This window comes from Epinephelus lanceolatus, chromosome 13 (assembly GCF_041903045.1).
Source record: "Epinephelus lanceolatus isolate andai-2023 chromosome 13, ASM4190304v1, whole genome shotgun sequence".
NCBI lineage: Eukaryota > Metazoa > Chordata > Actinopteri > Perciformes > Serranidae > Epinephelus > Epinephelus lanceolatus.
Genome location: NC_135746.1, coordinates 25000902 through 25018589, shown reverse-complemented (window position 1 = coordinate 25018589; position 17688 = coordinate 25000902). Strand labels below are relative to the sequence as shown.

At 43.3% G+C, this 17688-nt stretch overlaps 1 protein-coding gene across 4 annotated transcripts in view; it reads left to right on the top strand.

The window, feature by feature from the left end:
- sipa1l1 (signal-induced proliferation-associated 1 like 1) overlaps positions 1–17688 on the top strand; it is a 128853-nt gene that overhangs the window by 104313 nt on the left and 6852 nt on the right. For 3 of the 4 annotated variants that reach the window (XM_033648515.2, XM_033648517.2, XM_078173905.1), the window contains 9 exons: positions 294–392; positions 2416–2591; positions 4401–4688; positions 5206–5355; positions 6649–6779; positions 11471–11568; positions 11843–12324; positions 13864–14055; positions 17495–17660. In XM_033648515.2, coding sequence (XP_033504406.2) covers positions 294–392; positions 2416–2591; positions 4401–4688; positions 5206–5355; positions 6649–6779; positions 11471–11568; positions 11843–12324; positions 13864–14055; positions 17495–17660 — 1782 coding nt within the window. The remainder of the gene's footprint in view (positions 1–293; positions 393–2415; positions 2592–4400; positions 4689–5205; positions 5356–6648; positions 6780–11470; positions 11569–11842; positions 12325–13863; positions 14056–17494; positions 17661–17688) is intronic. The other variant, XM_078173906.1, reaches the window with a different exon arrangement.

Genomic DNA, 17688 nt, shown 5'->3' with positions numbered 1-17688 from the left:
GCGAACACACCTGCACTCTACATATCTGAAGAGCTCCCATTAGTCGTCCCAGTATTCTATTAAAAGTTTTTCCAAACAGCAGCTGATGCTACGTATAAATTAGTGTTTGGTGGTTGTGCAAATTTGACAATGAAGTTTGAGACTGAGGAAGATAAGATAACTTTTTTTTTTACGTGTTTTGCACAATGTACCTTTTTCTATGAACTTTTTTGTCCTCAACTCCTACCTGTTTTTTTTTTTCCTCATGTCATGATTCCTCTCCTTCTCCTTCTCTCTGCCCTCCATATGTCCAGTTCCTGACTAAGGGCTGTGAGACATCGGAGATGACTCTTCGTCGAAATGGCCTGGGACAGCTGGGCTTCCATGTGAACTATGAAGGCATCGTGGCTGAGGTATCTGTCTGTACATAATCACAATGTTCTTCTGAAAATGTATTCTAAAACAACCCTGTTCATTGGGGTAGAACATGTGTTGACATTAAAGATAAGACTTAGGCAGGATTTATACTTGTGTGTCAGCTCTATGCAGAGCCTACGACCGTGGCCTGTGTCGTGAGCATTTACACTTGTGAAGTTATACTGATTCAAAACACACCCAAAACACACATTAAACATGGCTTCATAGAGACAGTTCCAATCACAAGTACACATATCAGCTTCACTATAACTCACAGCATTCACAGACAAACACTTGTCTTCTGCTGGACACATTTTCCCCACATATACAACATGCTAACGTTATTAGCACAAGCCTATGGAATTTTACATTGAATATATTAGCCTAGCAGCTAGTGGACTTTTCCTCTTCTCATATAAAACCAGGGACAACAATAACATTTAACAAATTATGCCATTGCTCTCCCTCACTTAAGGCATGTGATCTATTTTTGTGCATTATCTCATACACTGCCTGGCCAAAAAAAAAGTCGCCACCTGGATTTAACTAAGCAAATAGGTACGAGCCTCCTATTGGATAATTACTGCATGGGCGATTGTCTTTCAGCTGGCAACAAGTTATTTAACCCCAACTGGTGCAATGAGTTGCTTCTCATTTCCTAAACAACCATGTCGAAAGACACATCCCGTGGTCGTGGAAAAGATGTTAGTCTGTTTGAGAAGGGTCAAATCATTGGCATGCATCAAGCAGAGAAAACATTTAAGGAGATTGCAGAAACTACTAAAATTGGGTTAAGAACTGTCCAACGCATTATTAAAAACTGGAAGGATAGTGGGGACCCATCGTCTTCGAGGAAGAAATGTGGCCGGAAAAAAATCCTCCATGATCGTGATCGGCGATCACTTAAACGTTTGGTGAGATCAAATCGAAGAAAAACAACAGTAGAACTCAGGGCTATGTTTAATAGTGAAAGTAAGAGCATTTCCACACGCACAATGCGAAGGGAACTCAAGGGATTGGGACTGAACAGCTGTGTAGCCTTAAGAAAACCACTAATCAGTGAGGCTAACCGGAAAAAAAGGCTTCAATTTGCTAGGGAGCATAAAGATTGGACTCTGGAGCAATGGAAGAAGGTCATGTGGTCTGATGAGTCCAGATTTACCCTGTTCCAGAGTGATGGGCGCATCAGGGTAAGAAGAGAGGCAGATGAAGTGATGCACCCATCATGCCTAGTGCCTACTGTACAAGCCTGCGGGGGCAGTGTTATGATCTGGGGTTGCTGCAGTTGGTCAGGTCTAGGTTCAGCAACAGTATGTGCTCAAAGAATGAGGTCAGCTGACTACCTGAATATACTGAATGACCAGGTTATTCCATCAATGGATTTTTTCTTCCCTGGTGGCACGGGCATATTCCAAGATGACAATGCCAGGATTCATCGGGCTCAAATTGTGAAAGACTGGTTCAGGGAGCATGAGACATCATTTTCACACATGGATTGGCCACCACAGAGTCCAGACCTTAACCCCATTGAGAATCTTTGGGATGTGCTGGAGAAGGCTTTGCGCAGCGGTCAGACTCTACCATCATCAATGCAAGATCTTGGTGAAAAATTAATGCAACACTGGATGGAAATAAATCTTGTGACATTGCAGAAGCTTATTGAAACAATGCCACAGCGAATGCGTGCCGTAATCAAAGCTAAAGGCGGTCCAACGAAATATTAGAGTGTATGACCTTTTTTTTTGGTGGTGACTTTTTTTTTGGCCAGGCAGTGTATTAGATGTGCTTCATTTTTACAAAATGTTCGAATATATGAATATGAAAAAGTCAGGTTACTCAAAATCACAATAGGAAAACAAATGGTAATATGTTTCATTTTTCAGTGGAGAAAATTTAATTGAACATAACATCACGAAAACATATGTGCTCACTGTCACTCCCTGTCTTGGATATCACTATGTGGATAATGAAGCATTTCACCACTGCAGCTGTAACGTAATCAAACTTTGTTATTATTAGGTGGAGCCATATGGTTACGCCTGGCAGGCAGGACTGCGGCAGGGAAGCAGATTGGTAGAGATCTGCAAAGTTGCCGTAGCAACGCTGACCCATGAGCAGATGATTGACCTCCTGCGGACCTCAGTGACAGTACGTGTCGTTATCATCCCTCCACATGATGACGCTACTCCACGCAGGTATGTGGGGATGGGAGAGGGTCCATCATTTGTTTCCTGAAAAGGGCGACACCACCTCAATTAAGAAATCCAAACCGTTATTTCCATGGCCTAGGAAAGTTTTATTAATATTTGTGAACATGAGCTACTCTCTCTCAAAGCCAGAGACCAGTGAAGTAAGTCTCAAACTTGTGATGTCATCAAGTATAAAGTCTGGAGCAATGGGAGACTGATTTTGTGGACCATCAGAATGTTTTCTTTTTTCTCCCCAAATGAGCTTTACTCTATTGTAGTGTTCTCAGTTCTGAAACTGAAAATGTACCGTTATAGTCAGAACATTCCCCTGGGTGTTTACAGTGTCATCTATAACATCTTTCCCAATTTATTGTTGATGGAGTAGCTCCAGACTTCATACCCTATGACATCACAAATTTGAGTTTTAGCACTCAAGTTTTTGGATTTGAGAGGGACTTGTTCATGTTTACTTATGTTTTTGGACTGTCTTAGACCATAGGAATAACATATACATTTTGAAAATGGGTGTAGTTCCCCTCAGAGTTCTTTTAACCACTCTTTTATTAAAAAAATATTTCAGTTATCTGGAGAGACTGCTGCACTGTCATACCTGAAGTTCTGTGGTACATCACATTACTTTAAGACAGTGGCTCCCAACTGGTGGGTTGTGGTCCAAAAAATGGGTCGCGGGTACATTCTGAATGGACTGCAAGTGACTCAGGAACGTGTCAAGTTTGTACAGTCAATTTCCATAACAGAGCTTTTATTTTGACGTGCCGTTTCCTGCTGAGGTGTGAGTGACTAACAGACTGCTACTTGACAGCTACAGCAAACTAGCTCGATGACATGGCCAAACACAAGTTTGACGCTGAATATATTAAACTGTATGGACCTTGAACTAATGACTAAGGAGAAATCTGGAACCCGAGGCTGGACCAGTTGGGAACCACTGCTTTAAGAGACCAAATTAGAGATGGTGAAAATCTTCTATCATAGTTTATGTAACTTTATATCACAGTAACAGCATTTATTGTGACAGAATAATTGATCTGTAAATTACATTAAGAGATAGTTTAAAGTAATCATGCTGTACTTCACCACATTTGATAATTTTCTTCTTCTTGAACTTACACACACACACACACACACACACACACACACACAAATGCACTTTAGTGAAGACTAAAGACTCAAAATGGTCAAATGAAAATTCTTAATTTTAAGTGTTACAGGTTTCTGTATTTACTACACTTTTCTCCTCCATGCCTTCCCCAATAAAGTTACCTGGAGAGGCGGCTGGGTTCCCTGAGATCACAATCCTGATTTGCTACATAGCCTGCCCCGAATGCCTCCCGTGGTAGTATTATCAGATCTCTCATGCGTGGAGCAGGAACAAATGCACCGGAATTAAGTTAAAAAGCCTTTATTCAAAAAACATGGCTGCTTACATTAAAAACCGACCGGTGCATAAAAGATGGTGAAGACCTTAGGTTCAAAACCAGTCAGTGTTTTAATGTAAGCAGCCATGTTTTTTGAATTGATTTGTTCCTGCTCCATGCATGAGTTCATTCATTCTTCCCACGTGCTGCACCCATAGAGCACCTGTGTTTTTTCTTGAGTTTCATATGATGAAGACGGTTCTTGAGTACACCACTTACCCCTTCTCCATTATCAAATCTCTAACAGCAGACACATTTCTGCTGTTACACAGTGTATACCATCATATTGTCCAAACCTAGACCAAATGAAATAGAGCACAGAGCCAGTTTGTGTCATTCGATATTCAAAACACTTTTTCTTCCTCCTCTTCCTCAGGGGCTGTTCCGAGCTGTATCGGATGCCTGTGTCAGAATACAAGGGCAGCAGCAGCGACAGCGGCTCCTTCGAATACAAGTTCCCCTTCCGCAGCAACAACAACAAGTGGCAGAGGACGTCCAGCAGCCCTCAGCAGTCACTGACCGCCTCGCCGCAACCCCACACGCCCAACCGGGCCATCAGCCTGGGTAGCTCAGTGGGGAAGACCCTGTCGGCTGAGAGGCTGGAGAGGGGCGCTGTCATCCCACGCAGTGTCAGCAGTGATGGCCGACCCCTGGACTCCAAGAGGTGAGAGCCCCTTAGCTTTTTATATATGGATTATTAGAACATAACATTAACATCAAGAGGAGGGTGGAGGTTTAAAGTAGAGTACAATATTTTGAAGGCCATGAATCTCAGCAGCATGTGAAGTAATCACTGACTATTTGTACGGTATTTGTTTGAGTTTCTTTTTTCTCTTTATGTGAAACATTGAATATTTTCACCTCTGACACTGCTGGAATTAAAACAAATATCAAGTAGCAGATTCTGCTAGTGTATCAACAAAGCACACAAAAGGCAGCCGTTGAGTGTGAAGCTGATTTTTAAGCAGAATTCTTTGAGTATTCATTTCGTCCTCCAGTCTGTGTGGGAACTGGAACCACAAAGTAGCAATCAATGGGATTTCCTCTGAAGGCACAACGTAGAACATTTTGCTCTTACAGCGCTCTGCTGTGTTTGTTTCTTCTTCCTTTAGTTCCTCCGTTTCCAAGTGCCCGTAAATTCTTATGGTTCCTGTGTATATGTGTGTTTGTTGGAATACCAGGATGTCTCCTGGCAGTGAGAGCTACAGCCTGGCCTCCTCCCTGGCGTTGGGTCGCTCCCCTCACAATCGCAGCTCTCCCAGCAACCTGTCCTGTGCCAGTGACGCCTCCGGAAGCTCTGCTCACTGGAGACAGAAGTCGATGCCTGAGCAGTAAGGAAGAAGATTGTGTTTGTCTGTGGGATTTGGGTTTGTTTCAGAGTATTGTTTTATGCAAATTATGATATATCAAATCAGAAAAGCAAATCAGAAGCAGTTGCACAAAATCCTTTTTGCTGTCTTGGGATACTTTCCTTAGTTTTTTTTGTAATTATTAGTGATAAAAATGTTTGTTAATTTGTACGGTCATGAGCTGATTTATTACAATGTCACAAAGGGAATTTCTCTGTTTTTATTTTAGAAAACTTGATGTTTTCTAAACATCTGGTGTCCGGTTTTTATTTAACCTTTATTTAACTAGAAAAAAACTTGAGATTAAAAATCTCTTTTTCAAGAGTGTCCTGGCCAACACAGGCAGAAACATAATGTTCCAGATAGAAAACATAGAACAAAAATACAGGATAAAAATGCACTATTATATAAAAAACAAAATAAGATTACTACAAAGAAAAGCCAAAAAGTATTTTAATGTGTGTAATAAGTGAACCATAAAAACGCAAAAACACCAACACATGATTACAAGGACCAGTTTTGACACACTGTGACATTGGCATATAGAAGATTGGGTACAAAAATTCTGTAACAGTGCTTTGAAACGGACAAGAGGACCCAATGAGTGCAACTTTAAATCCTTCTGCAGCAGATTCTTCTGCATACATAAATGCTTGTTTGCTAAACTCCGTACATACCCTTGGTACAGACAATCAAAACATGTTCTCTGAACGGAGCACAGCCATTTTCAATTATTTGCTTAATGTACACACATAAATATGCTGGAAGCAAACCAAGAGTAGCTTTGTGAACAAGAGAATGCCAATGAAAAAGTCTACGAAATTTTAAAGAGAGCCATCAAACCCAAGTATACAAGATACAGTGATGAGTTATGGTCTTACAGATGGTAATAAATCTCACTGCACTATGATACACAGAGTCCAGAGCATGCAAACACTGGGAGGGTGCATTTATATATGATACATCCCCATAATCAAGCACATTCAAGAATATAGCAGAGACCAGTCTTTCTCATTAATTTCCACAGTTGTAACAGTGTATGACGATGGGGTAGGAGAGGGAGGTGATAACGTTTGTGTGTCTCTGAATAATATAATGCTCTTGTCAGAATGTCTTTTTTTTTTTTATACTTCCACCCACCACCACCTGTGGTCAAATGTATTGTCTCTCAGACTCTTATTCTGTCATTTCTAGCTCTGCATTTTTAATCAGTGGAAACACACATTTAGCTGATGAATAAAAAACTGATTTAGTCCCTATGTGTTCATTCACCAGGTTTGCGGGCAGCCGCCACTCTCCGATGTCTGGGGAGAGACGAGAGGTTGGAGAGGGTGGGTCCAGTGGAAAGTCTACTCCTAATTGGTCGAGAATGGAGGAAGGGGGTGGAGCTGAACGAGGGTCAACAGGTGAATATATCTTCCTTCCTTGGTAGGAAGGATCCAAGTCGGGTCCTCCAGAGGCAAGGCGAGAGTCCTTCCTAGCATTCAGTGAACACACATTGGAAATGGGTAGCGGAGGGGTAACCCTCTGGAGACTGAGGGGGTTTCAAAGTACTGTGATAATTTTGGCACTCTCTAATGTTGTTGTACAATTTGTGCAAATAAAAACAGCATTTCCAGAGTCACATGACTTTTAGGAAGAATGTATTTCTGGATTATACTTAAAAAAAACATGCACTCCAACTCTGCTGCGACAGATTCATTTGAAAACTGTTATTTGGCAGTGAACACATTCGATCACAAATCGAGTGTAAAGAATTGTGGGTGCTTTATGCCCATTGAGGATCCACACACGCACCCTTAAATATTCTCTGAAAGAAGGACTCAGTCCTCGGTAGACTCGGTAGAATTCAGCCATTCAAGGATCCTACCCTGACTTTGAGAAACACGCAAGGTGCACTGTGCTGCCTTTTTTTAAAAATTGAATGCCAGGCAACCACCCCATCACCTCCTTACACTAACCTTCCTGTGTAATCAATCTACTGTTTATTTATTTTAGTTATTTGACAGTAATAGGTATCTAGTCTCTAAAATGTTGAGGCAGAGGGTACTTGCTGTAGCTCTGGTTGAGGGTGAGAGGCTGTCAGTAAATTGTTTGTTGGTCACAGGGAAACAGAGATCTGTGTGGGTACATGAGACCCTATAAAAGAGGGTAGGCCATGGGGAGTACCACCAGTTGGTCCAGGAGCTTCGCCTCGAAGATGGCTGTTTCCAGGCATATTTTAGGATTACTCAGTGACCACCACAGAAGGCCCGCCTCTCAAATCATCGAATTGGACAATGGCGAAAAAAGAGATGACGTGGGGTGCTTTACCGATACTGATTTTTTTAGGTGGCTAAAATACATTTGGCTGCTGCCCCCATTCACAGCAGTACATTGCTGGTGGGGCTCCAACTGCCATCTACTGTCTATAATTGTGGGTATGTTTTCAGCAATATATATGTCTTAACTAACGCTGGTTTTCTAAACATCAGTCTGTGGTCGCGTGTGTGTGTGTGTGTGTGTGTGTGTGTGTGTGCGCTCATGGACATGTGTTTTTATATGTGAGGGCACTGACTGTTGAGCAGCAGGGGAAGGAGGGATGGCACCGGAAAGAAATCATGCATATTTATCCTTTTTACTGAATCCTTTGGAGCGACACGATCCAGAAGAGTGTGTGTACGGTGTTTCTGTTTGCCTCCTCATCTGCTCTGGACAGCTTTTTGGAGCTGAGATACCAACTCTGACAGCATCCTCTTCATCCTCCTCCTCTTCCTCCACCTCTTCTGCAAGCTGTGAATTTTATTGCCTTCACAGAGAAGGTCTTAATGTCTCTGCAAGCAGACAAAGGGGTGGGAAGCTAATGAGACAAACCGAAAGGAAGGAGATAATTATTGAATGGTGGAATTGAGATCAAACAGTGATCTCAATTAAAGTATATGGCTTTCACTCTGTCACTTTTCAGTCCTTTCTGGAAGGTTTAATAAAGATAAAAGAGAAAGGAGAGACATTCCTTTCTTTCCTGTCACCGCAGTTGGCCGACCTTCTCTTTGTGTGCCCTTCCTTCCCTCCCTCCCTTCCTCCAGTCTGCTCCCCATTCTTCCACTGCCACTTATGCTTGCCTCTTGTTCATCTTTTCATGCTCTTGTACACTGGCTCTCATTTAATTACCAGTATTCTCCCATGCATCGTTTTTGGGAGTTTTCTCCTTGTTTTCCAGCTCGGTCTCTGAAAGCCACAGGAGCTACATGCTCCTCTGCTGCTCCTCTAATTCCCAGCAGGATGTTGCTTTGGTTGATTGTTGACCAGCCAACTTTCAGCCGTGTCCTCAACCTGTTCCTGACCGCCACAATCACAGAGAAAAGGCCCTGGTCTCTCATTTTGTGGTTGTTTATAGCACTTATGTCTTTATTGGTCAGGGTGGAACAATGCAGGCTGGGCCAGCACTCACCGTGTCAGCCAAGTGTCCGGCCCTTCACAGTCTACTGTGCCGTCTCTGTGGTTCCTCTTCCTCCTGCTTTTACCCCTTTGACCCGTTAGTCTTCAGCAATCATGATGTGGCTGCGCTCTGTCCAGAAATAACACGAGTCACGCAGAGGGCAGAATACTCATTTTTGCTCTTTCAAAGCCTGCCACACACAAACGGGACATGACTTCAGTCTTTAATGTACAGGGTTTTACATTTGAGTAATTATTGCATCAGGGTTTCCAGCTGCATCTATTTAACGCAGCATTTGCTCCATTTTCTTTTGATATCCTGTGGCAGGTTTATGATTAATTCATGTGATGGATGAGTGGTGAGATGCAGGAAATTGTTATTTGTCATGACTTCCCTTCCTATGCACAGAACTTTTTAAGTACCTGAACAGTGTTTTTAAAGAGTACAGGAGTGCATACATTAACCCAAGGTGCTGGGAAATCGTGATTTTGGTTTGTCACGACACAGGGTCTTCATACCCACACATCTGGTTGAGCAGTCCTATGAGCATAGATTTCAAGGAGGACACCGGGGACTGGTACCCCTCAACCACCTAAAAACACTGAAGTAGAAGAGGATTTCTATTTTGAAAGTTAAAGACATTTACACCATAAAATGATGCAGAACACACAAAATTGTTGCATAGAAATTCACCAGAATGCAGGAAAAGAATTTATCACACGGATATATGTAGTCACATACACTCACCTGCCAGTTTATTAGGTACACCTTGCTTGTACCAGGTCAATCTGAAAATCCATTTTTTTTTCTTCCTTTCTACAATGTAAATTGCAGAATCTGTCTTGAGAGATTAGTACCAGGTTGACTCCCTTTTCAGAACTGCCTTTTCTTGGATTCTTGGAGTCACAGATTCAACAAGGTGCTGGAAACATTCCTCAGAGATTTTGGTCCATATTGACATGATAGCATCACACGGCTGCTGCAGATTTGTCAGCTGCACATCCATGATGTGAATCTCCCATTCCACCACATCCCAAAGGTGCTCTACTGGACTGAGATCTGGTGACTGTGGAGGCCATTGGAGTACAGTGAACTCATTGTCATGTTCAAGAAACCAGTTTGAGATGATTTGAGCTTTGTGACATGGTGCGTTATCCTGCTGGAAGTAGCCATCAGAAGATGGGTACACTGTGGTCATAAAGGGATGGACACGGTCAGCAACAATACTCAGGTAGGCTGTGGTGTTTAAACCATGCTCAGTTGGTACTAAGGGACCCAAAGTGTGCCAAGAATCCCCCACACCATTACACCACCACCACCAGCCTGAACCGTTGATACAAGGCAGGATGGATCCATGCTTTCATGTTGTTTACACCAAACTCTGACCCTACCATCTGAATGTTGCAGCAGAAATCCAGACTCATCAGACCAGGCAACGTTTTTCCAATCTTCTATTGTCCAATTTTGGTGAGCCTGTGTGAAGTGTAGCCTCAGTTTCCTGTTGTTAGCTGACAGGAGTGGCACCTGGTGTGGTCTTCTGCTGCTGTAGCCCATCTGCTTCAAGGTTCCACGTGTTGTTGGTTCAGAGATGGTCTTCTGCATACCTTGGATGTAACGAGTGGTTATTTGAGTTACTGTTGCCTTTCTATCATCTTGAACCAGTCTGGCCATTCTCCTCTGACCTCTGGCATCAACAAGGCATTTTCACCCAGAGAACTGCTGCTCACTGGATGTTTTCTCTTTTTTGGACCACCCTCTGTAAACCCTAGAGATGGTTGTGTGTGAAAATCCCAGTGGATCAGCAGTTTCTGAGATACTGAGACCAGCTCATCTGGCACCAACAACCATACCACGTTCAAAATCACAGATCACCTTTCTTCCACATTCTGATGCTCAGTTTGAACTTCATCACGTCGTCTTGGCCATGTCTACATGCCTAAATGCATGGAGTTGCTGCCATGTGATTGGCTGATTAGCTATTTGTGTTAACATGCGGTTGAGCAGGTGTACCTAATAAAGTGGCCGATGAGTATATACTTGTCTATATATGCACAGGCACTCAAACAAGCAGGCACACACACACACGTGCAGCTATCTGTAATTAGTGCAGAGAGCCCTTTGGGCCGCTATGCAGAGAAAACTATGCAGAGTAATGAATATTCTAAGTGTGATATGGGGGGGTTCACTACGTTACTAGATTTACCCCAGCAGATGTTATGATACCTCCCTTAGCTCTGCCTCTCATGGTGCTGTGGTCATTAGCTGCCTACTCTGTATGTCTTGTTGCGTAACATGTAGACAATTACACAACAGTCCCATTTATACCCCGAGTTTTGCTCCAGGACAGATACACACACTCCCTCACGTGGAACAGCTTGCCCAGAACAAACAAAGCCAGCAGGGACTGTCTGGGGACGAATCTCTGTTTGATGTGTGTTACTTTTCATGACAAGTGATTCAGGTTTTTGTCCATGGCCACGACGGAGGCAGAATGAGAACGATGTCATTGTTATGAACCTCGAGGAAGCCTGAGTGCTGTAATAGCAAAATACACACAAGTGAGCAGAGAGGAGAACGACTTCTCTGTTGAATCATCAACAAATCATCTGTTTGCACCGCAGGCTCTGTGCATGTGTTTGTCACTAACCCCAGCTGTGTTCATTGCTCTGTTTATTGCAGAGGCCCCAGCATCCAAGTCTGGCCAAGGCTATTCGGGAGCTCCCCGCATCCAGAGGCAGGAACAGGTCATACACCTGTCCCCAAAGAAGGGCAGCCAGGTCAGGCTCTACACCCATCTTACACTGTTTACCTACACCATTAGAGCTCTGACAGTTTAGATACTCTCTAACACCTCTTTTTCCAAGTTCTGGGGCTGAGATGACTTCATTTTATTACTGTCTCCTGCACCTCTGTGAACATAGTTAATCATTTTGTAGACTGATATTTTAAAGTAAATTTAACGTTGTTGAAAAACTGATGTTTTCATTAACATGGAAATCTCTCTCAACTGTCATTTCCCCTCGCTTTTCCACTTCCTGTTTGTCCTGGCAGTCGGACGGCCCTTACTCCGGGCACTCCAGCAGTAACACTCTATCCAGCACAGCTTCCAGCGGGGGCCACAGCGACAGTGATAAATGGTACGAAATGGGAGCGGGTGGAGGCTCCAGTGGTGACCAGGGGGAGACAGAGCCTAATGGCCTGGGAGGTGGAGGCTACCTCCAGGGGGCGTCAGCAGACAGTGGCATTGACACCAGCTCTTATGGCGCCTCTCATCACTCACACCCCCACTCTCATCACGGCAGCACCACCTCTCTGCTGGCTCCCAGCGGAGGCAGGGAGAGCAGGGAGCGGTCTCCATGGCACAGCCCCACAGAGGGAGGCCGCAGGATGCTGGAGAGGTCGCCGGCTGCTGCTGAGTCTCCGGGCCCTCCAGGAGAAAGGAGTCACGAAGGGACAGGCCGAAGCCCACCTACTCATCTCCTGGTTAGAGACAGCAGCACTTACAGTCTGAGTGAAGCTGGATCACACTCAAGGTCTGTGTGTGTGTTTGTGTGTGAGGGGAAGTTAGTGTGTCTGTGCAGAACAGGACAATATACAGTTTTGTGATTTAATGGAGCGGTTACAAACCTGGGGGGGGGGTGACGATCTGATTAATGAGTTAAGACAGAAGAAGAAAAACATGTCTGCTTGTTCATTTTTGGACCTCTATTTAAACTAGTGAAATTAATGTGAGAAGGGATTCCCTCTTTGGCTGAACTGCTCACAGTTCATGAACATAAACACATAATCATTAATGAGTGGTCTCGGTAGGTATTGCTTGTCTTTTAAAGAAGTAGTGTGTAGGATTTAGTGGCATCTAGTGGTGAGGATTGACGATTGCAACCAGCTGAAACTTCTCCCATGCGCCAAGCGTGAACTCCTGGTTAGGATTTCTTTGGTGTTCACTGATTTTTACCAGGAGCCGAATTATTAGCAAAGGTCTCTTGTTCTTCAAAACAAATGCAACAGGCGTCTCACTTATAAAACTATACGTAGGATCCGTACCAAAAATGTACATACGAACAAAAGCCAAAAATGACATGCGCCAAAAAATATTCGTCAGTTTCTCCACCTCGCCATCTTTTGCCACTGATAACCTTAACAGGACAAGCAGCTGACCGTTAACATACACACTAAACATTTGAAACCAGCAGCGTAAAACGGCTGCGAGAGCATTTCCATCAGTACAGACTGATAATGAATAAAGCATGAATCTCATTTCTCTCAATAAAAGTTACATTTTACAGTTTTATCTAATTTCTGTTTTAATTTTAAATTTGACCTCTTCCACTTTGTCATGTGTCGTCGCAGTCTGTGCCTGACCTACGCAGCGTGTTTCCAATTCTCATTACTCAAGCTAATATTTCTTCGCCTCAGAGGGACACACACTAGACCTCCTCCCTCTCAATGAGTCTTTCCTGGAAACCGAGCACGGGAGCAATTTTAACTCCCTCTTATCTTTCCACATTAGGCCTCAGGAAATGTGGAACACGTGTCCAAATTTTCAGAGCTTGAACTGGATGTCTGTAGCTCAGAGAACTCCAGTGTCTCGCTCTTCCCATTTGACCAACGTTCAGATAGAGTTACACTTCATGACCTGGGCATCATCTGTCCGGCATTTAAGCTCCATTTGTATTCTGTCACAGTGGCGGAGGGGGAGTAAGAGGGGGCTCTGAAATGAGTTTGCCAAGATTGGCTTGACCGCAGGTGAAACTTTGATATAATCTTCCATCTGTTACTCAATAATGTATGTCCTCCCTGGAAGTTCCTCTTTGATTAGAATATTACACATAAAGATTTGTTATTAATGCTTAACCCAGGACCAAAATAATATCTTCAGGCGTGAAAATGTTTAGATTGTCCTCTCTAAACACTATAGAATCCAGGTAAACTATAAAACAAACCAGTCATTGCCTAAAGATGGTTTCAAATCCAGGATTATGATTTAACTTGTGTGTGTCTTTCATTGGTGTGTTGGTGCATTTCCAAGATGAATAACCCCTGTCATGCTCTCTGCTCTGTTTGTCCATCAGTGCCAGGCACTCAGGCCACAGCTCCCCAAGAGAGGAGTCTTCCTCTTCAGCCACCTCCCCGTCATCCCAGTCCTCCGCTTCCCCTGGGCCCAAGAGCTTCTACCCCCGCCAAGGAGCTCAGTCCAAGTACCTGATTGGCTGGAGGAAACCCGGCTCCACCATCAATTCCGTCGACTTTGGAGACACACGCAAGTAAGGACGGAGGAAAGAAAAAAACAAACAGAAAAGAAGAAAAAATCAAGGTTCTGCATATAACTTTCAGACCCCTCTTTCTGAGGTCATTAATACACTGCAGTCAGCATTGTGATGCTCTTGCTTGCACATCATCATCGGCCTAACAGTAACGAACACAAGACTGTCATTGTACATCATCGTATTGATAGAGTGCTGGAAACACAACACAGCGTAGCTTAGTTACAGCTAGCAGGCTAACCCTAGCTCAGGTTATGGTTAGCCTTTTGGCCACCCTTGCATCGCTCTTGGCTAGTAGAAAGCACTTTGTACCGTTAGGTCTTTTATCGTTAACTAAATCAGTGCCATTTGTCATAATACATTAGTTAGTATAATATGGATCATTATGGCTGTACAAGTAATTTGGCAAGTTAGCAAACAAGTAGATCCACTCAGAAATATAAGCAAGCAAGAAGGTTAAGTTTAGCCAGCTAGCTGTAACTAAGCTACGTTGTGTTGTTCTGGCGGTAGTTGCTTCGTAATGGTAGCTGGTAAAGTAATGTGCAAACGGCAACCTAGCAAATTTATCAGCCAAATGAGCCCTGGAGTGAATTAGGTGACGTTTAATCTCTCAAGACAGATTCTGCAATCTACATTGTAGAATCTGTCGACAGCCCTGTGTGAAAGATGACTAGAGAGGGGGGAGGGCGGGGTTTTGAGTCTGAACGATGCTGCGCTTTAGCCAATCACAATGGAGGGGGCGTGGCCGAGACATGCAGGTGTCCCCAGGAAATGTGTACCTACAGAAACAGCAAGCTCCGTGTCCATAGCGACCGCTCCACCCAAAACGCCGTCAACATGAAAGAAAATATTTTTTCCAGCGGATGTCTGAGTTACAACAAGATTGAGCTAACTGGAGTAGTTTCATGTCGTATCTGGCAACGGGAGGCTTTTAACAGATGACATCCTGATGTTAGCTTTGCTAACTGTCCCTGTCAGCTGCAGCCACTGATGCTTTCTAGACATTGTGATTTCCCATAACTGAATAAATACCACACATAGCAACACAAAACTGCTTTGCTAGCTCAATCATGTTGTAACTAAGATATTCGCTGGAAAAAATATTTTATTCACGGACCGTTTATTGAGTTATTACCTTATTTTTATACAGTTTATGGTTATAGACAACGCTAACGGCTAATGTTAACAGCTAACGGTTAGCCCAGCTAATCTACGATAACTATATTAATTACGTGCACACAGAAATAGTAACGTTTGTTCAGTCATTGTGTTTATAGACTTAACAAACATCAGATTAGTCTACACGGTGATATAGTGATGTGAAAAATGTGATATATAGCTAAACTCTGCTGGTTTTCTACCCGAGGTATTTGTAAACAACACAGCGATTCCCTGGGGGCACCGCCGGAAGTGAAGGGCGTGAGGCCCCTTCACTTCCGGTTAGTCGAAAAACTCTGGGCTGTGCCTCCAGAGGTAAAGGAAGAAAAAATTTTTTTTTTTTTTAACCGATGGATTTCCAGATTGGGTGACGTTAAACACTTAAGACAGTATTTTGTGACATTAGCTAGCTAGCAATTTGTCCATGTTAGCAAGCAAGCCTACGTTAGCAAACATTAGTCAGCTAAAACTACAATATCACTATATATTTCACATCAGGATTGTTTTTTAGCATTAAGGAGAACTGAAATTATGATATGAGGCACTGAATTTGATATATTTACTGTTTATCAGACTAAGACTTAGTTTAGCTGGCTAGAGTAGCCTGCAGACCTTCCTGCTCCTAGGGCACAACTTTCCAGCTCAGACCTTAGCCACTGTGGCAACACGAATTCAAGCCCCATCTCCATGGTTCATGGCAGGCTGCTGGCCAGCAGCAGTGCTGCGTCTAACCTGATAACGGCAGCAACAGAAAGTTTGCTCATCCAGCAGGGACTCAGGGCGATCTGGGATCAAAATCAAACAGATCTGCAGTGCTTTGTATTTCTCAGGCTATATTTGAGTTGCTACAGGGCTTTGAGTAAAGGTCTTTTTCTGCTGGGCCACCGTTGCCGAATAAGTGTAATAGAAACACAGCATGTTGTGACTCTGCTATGGTGGGTGAACATTAGCAACTGTTGCAGTGTGCACTGCATGTCATGTGCCGAGGAACAACCAACCACAGCCAACCGATTTCATTCCTTTCTTCTGTAACTATCAGTCCATGGTAAATATGGAGGAGATGTTGATCATTTTAATGCAGGCTGCCCAGAGCTTTACATCTGTCCCACCGACATTATTTTAGGTCTAATACACATTTACAAAACAACGTCAGAGAGATGATCAACTCTGCACTCATGACTTCTGGTAAGTAGGCTATGATACGGTGCTGGGTATGGTCGCTTAGCAACCTTAGACACTACCTGCCTCTACGCTCTTGAAAGTTGGCACAGAGTAGCACCCAGCGCCCGACCCCACGTTTTGCACGTGGTTAAAGACGCAGCATGTGTTCGAGCCTTTTCATAGAAGTCAGTCCACAGGCTGTTGTAAGCAACCCAGAAAGTCAGGTATGGTCTTAATTTTTAAGTTACGTTACAACCCATTGTCAATAAAAAACAATAAATACATGTAAAAAGTTACAAACAGAACCTTTAAATTGGTCTTTAATTGTAGTTCCACGTCCAGCAGTGAATTTAAACTGAACACAGTAACAGAGTTATGTGGTGTTGATGGTGCCACCAGAGTTTGTGGAGTTTAAATGAAATGCTCAAAGGTGCAACAGGTGGCCCTTTAAAACACAGTCATCACAACATTCACTTTCTACCAGCTTTTTGGTCCCTTTTATTTTGTAACAGTTTTCTACAGTGCTTAAAATAGCCGTGAATGTACCTACCAGTTCCTGCAGGCTGTGGACAAATGTACACAAACACTTGTGCAATATAATGCAATTTATTCACAGTAACACTCCACCAATACTACCTTTTGTTAAGCTTATAATGTTTATGTTGACACCATGTCAGAGGTGACGATGCAGTGTTGTTGTCTGGTACCAGACTGCAGCATTCTTCATCCTCTTCATCCCTGAATGTATATTGGAGTGACAAAATGAACACTACCAGCTTTACAATGGTAGTATTTATTGTAGTGCTGATGTATAACACTGCTTTGGATCCCATTATTCATCCACCCACTGTACTCTCCTATTAATGTCTTTTGGTAGTAATAATATGTGCACTACTTGATCACCCCCTTGTGATTGAAGATGGTATTACACTCAAGTCTTAATGCAGTAACTGAAAATAGTTTCCCAGTTACAGGCTCTACTGGTGAAGCTGACCACATGTTTTTATTATTTATTAGTTCTACTTTAATAATATAGAGACGACATTTTAGCGTGCATAATAAAACTCTCATGAATGGCTTTGATTAATTGTCTGTCTGTGTCTGTTTGTGTGTGTTACAGGAAGTCTCCAGGAGAGGGTGGAGTGGAAGTTCCAACCCCAGCAGCCAGGCCCTCTCTCCGAGACATGCACTCACCTCAGCCTCACGCCAAATCTACTATGGAGGAAGATGTGAAGAGACACAACGCCCCAGACAGCCCTCCACCTCCACGCAGGCATAAGGAAAAGGTACGTCTGCAGGCTCGTTTCAGGAACA